Here is a 1,995-nt window from a genome sequence, read left to right on the forward strand (position 1 = left end):
CAGTACCACAGGTCCAGTACCACAGGTCCAGTACCACAGGTCCAGAACCACAGGTCCAGTACCACAGGTCCACAACCACAGGTCCAGAACCACAGGTCCAGTACCACAGGTCCACAACCACAGGTCCACAACCACAGGTCCACAACCACAGGTCCACAACCACAGGTCCAGTACCACAGGTCCAGAACCACAGGTCCAGAACCACAGGTCCAGAACCACAGGTCCAGAACCACAGGTCCAGTACCACAGGTCCACAACCACAGGTCCACAACCACAGGTCCAGAACCACTGGTCCAGAACCACAGGTCCAGTACCACAGGTCCAGAACCACAGGTCCAGAACCACAGGTCCAGACCCACAGGTCCAGTACCACAGGTCCACAACCACAGGTCCAGTACCACAGGTCCAGTACCACAGGTCCACAACCACAGGTCCACAACCACAGGTCCAGTACCACAGGTCCAGAACCACAGGTCCAGTACCACAGGTCCAGTACCACAGGTCCAGAACCACAGGTCCACAACCACAGGTCCAGTACCACAGGTCCAGTACCACAGGTCCAGAACCGGAGGTCTGGACTCACAGGATGTTTCAGGAACAATAAAGACTGTTTCTATTCTTTTCTATTCTAATGATTATTTTTATTCAGACTAACTGAACATTAAAGACATTAATCTGTAAACAGAACCATCAGAACCTCTTGAACAGAACCTCAGCTGCTCCTATCAGGAACCTGTTGATCCACAGCAGAACCACAGCCGACCCGGTCCAGATGGGAGAACTAACATTTTCACACGCTGAGCAGCAGTGGTTCTGTTGACTCAGGCCCGGTCTCTGTGGACCATTAAGCATGTGTTCTCAGGATAATTAGAAGAAAAACAAACAGAACCAACATTTCCTCTGCTGCTGCCTGCCAAGCACAACCTGGGCCCGGTTCTGGAACAATCAGAGGACCAGCTGATACCAGGCCCGGCTCACACTCAGGAACCAGAGGGAAGCTCTGACAGAGAAGATTAACCAACCAGAACCAGAACAGAAAGAAACTGTTAGCTTCAGGGCTAATGATGCTAACAGGAAGTCACTGTGTCAAAATAAAAGCTTTAATCCTTCAGTTCAGCTGAACTCTAATCTGTCCACTGAATATTTTACTAACAGACACAAGATCACAGAGTGAAACACATTCAAGTTTTATTCCTGTTCATTACAGCCTGCTGCAGGTAAGATACTGACTGATCAGAACTGCTGCAGGTAAGACACTGACTGATCAGAACTNCTCTGATTGGCTGTCACAGGTCAGCTGCTCTCTGATTGGCTGTCACAGGTCAGCTGCTCTCTGAGGTCAGCTGCTCTCTGATTGGCTGTCAGAGGTCAGCTGCTCTCTGATTGGCTGTCAGAGGTTCCTGTCCCTCAGGACTTCCTGTATCTGTGTGTTGAGCTCTCTGATGATGCGGTCTTCATGTGTGTACACTCCGGTCCTCAGGAGTGTGTCTCTCTCCTCCAGCAGACGGCTCAGGTGTTCCTCTGAGCTCTCGTTAAGGTTGGAGCTGGGGGCGGGGTCAGAGGGGGCGGGGCCTAATCTGTCCTCCTGTTTTTTTAACCTGAAGGTGAAATAAAAGCTGTGAAGTCTTTAAAACTCCAGATCAAAGAGATAAATGATGTCAAGTTCTGCTTCTTACCTGTTCAGCTGGTTCCTGATGTCGTCCAGCTCCTGACGGTCCTGTCGGACCGCCTCCTTCTCCTCTGTTGCTAGGTAACGCAGCTTCATGGCCTCCAGCTCCGCCTCCTGCCTCTTGAGGCGCGCCGCGGCGTTCTCCTGCTCCCGCTGCAAACAGGAAGTAGACTGTGACATCACCGAGGTACTTCCTGTGTCCACAGGTCCAGAATCACAGGTCCAGAACCACAGGTCCAGTACCACAGGTCCAGAACCACAGGTCCAGTACCACAGGTCCAGTACCACAGGTCCAGAACCACAGGTCCAGTACCACAGGTCCACAA

The 1,995-nt window shown here is 51.7% G+C and overlaps 1 protein-coding gene across 1 annotated transcript in view; it reads right to left on the reverse strand.

Moving 5' to 3' along the window:
• Positions 1-1,279: 1,279 nt before the first annotated feature.
• Positions 1,280-1,995, reverse strand: part of cep120 (centrosomal protein 120) — a gene marked incomplete in the record, with an annotated part of 22,188 nt that continues 21,472 nt past the window's right edge. Inside the window, 2 exon segments of the mRNA XM_014027562.1 lie at positions 1,280-1,598; positions 1,677-1,822. Of these exon segments, the coding sequence (XP_013883016.1) occupies positions 1,391-1,598; positions 1,677-1,822 (354 nt within the window).

The sequence above is a fragment of the Austrofundulus limnaeus genome, unplaced genomic scaffold, assembly GCF_001266775.1.
Source record: "Austrofundulus limnaeus strain Quisiro unplaced genomic scaffold, Austrofundulus_limnaeus-1.0 Scaffold662, whole genome shotgun sequence".
In the NCBI taxonomy this organism is placed as follows: Eukaryota; Metazoa; Chordata; class Actinopteri; order Cyprinodontiformes; family Rivulidae; genus Austrofundulus; species Austrofundulus limnaeus.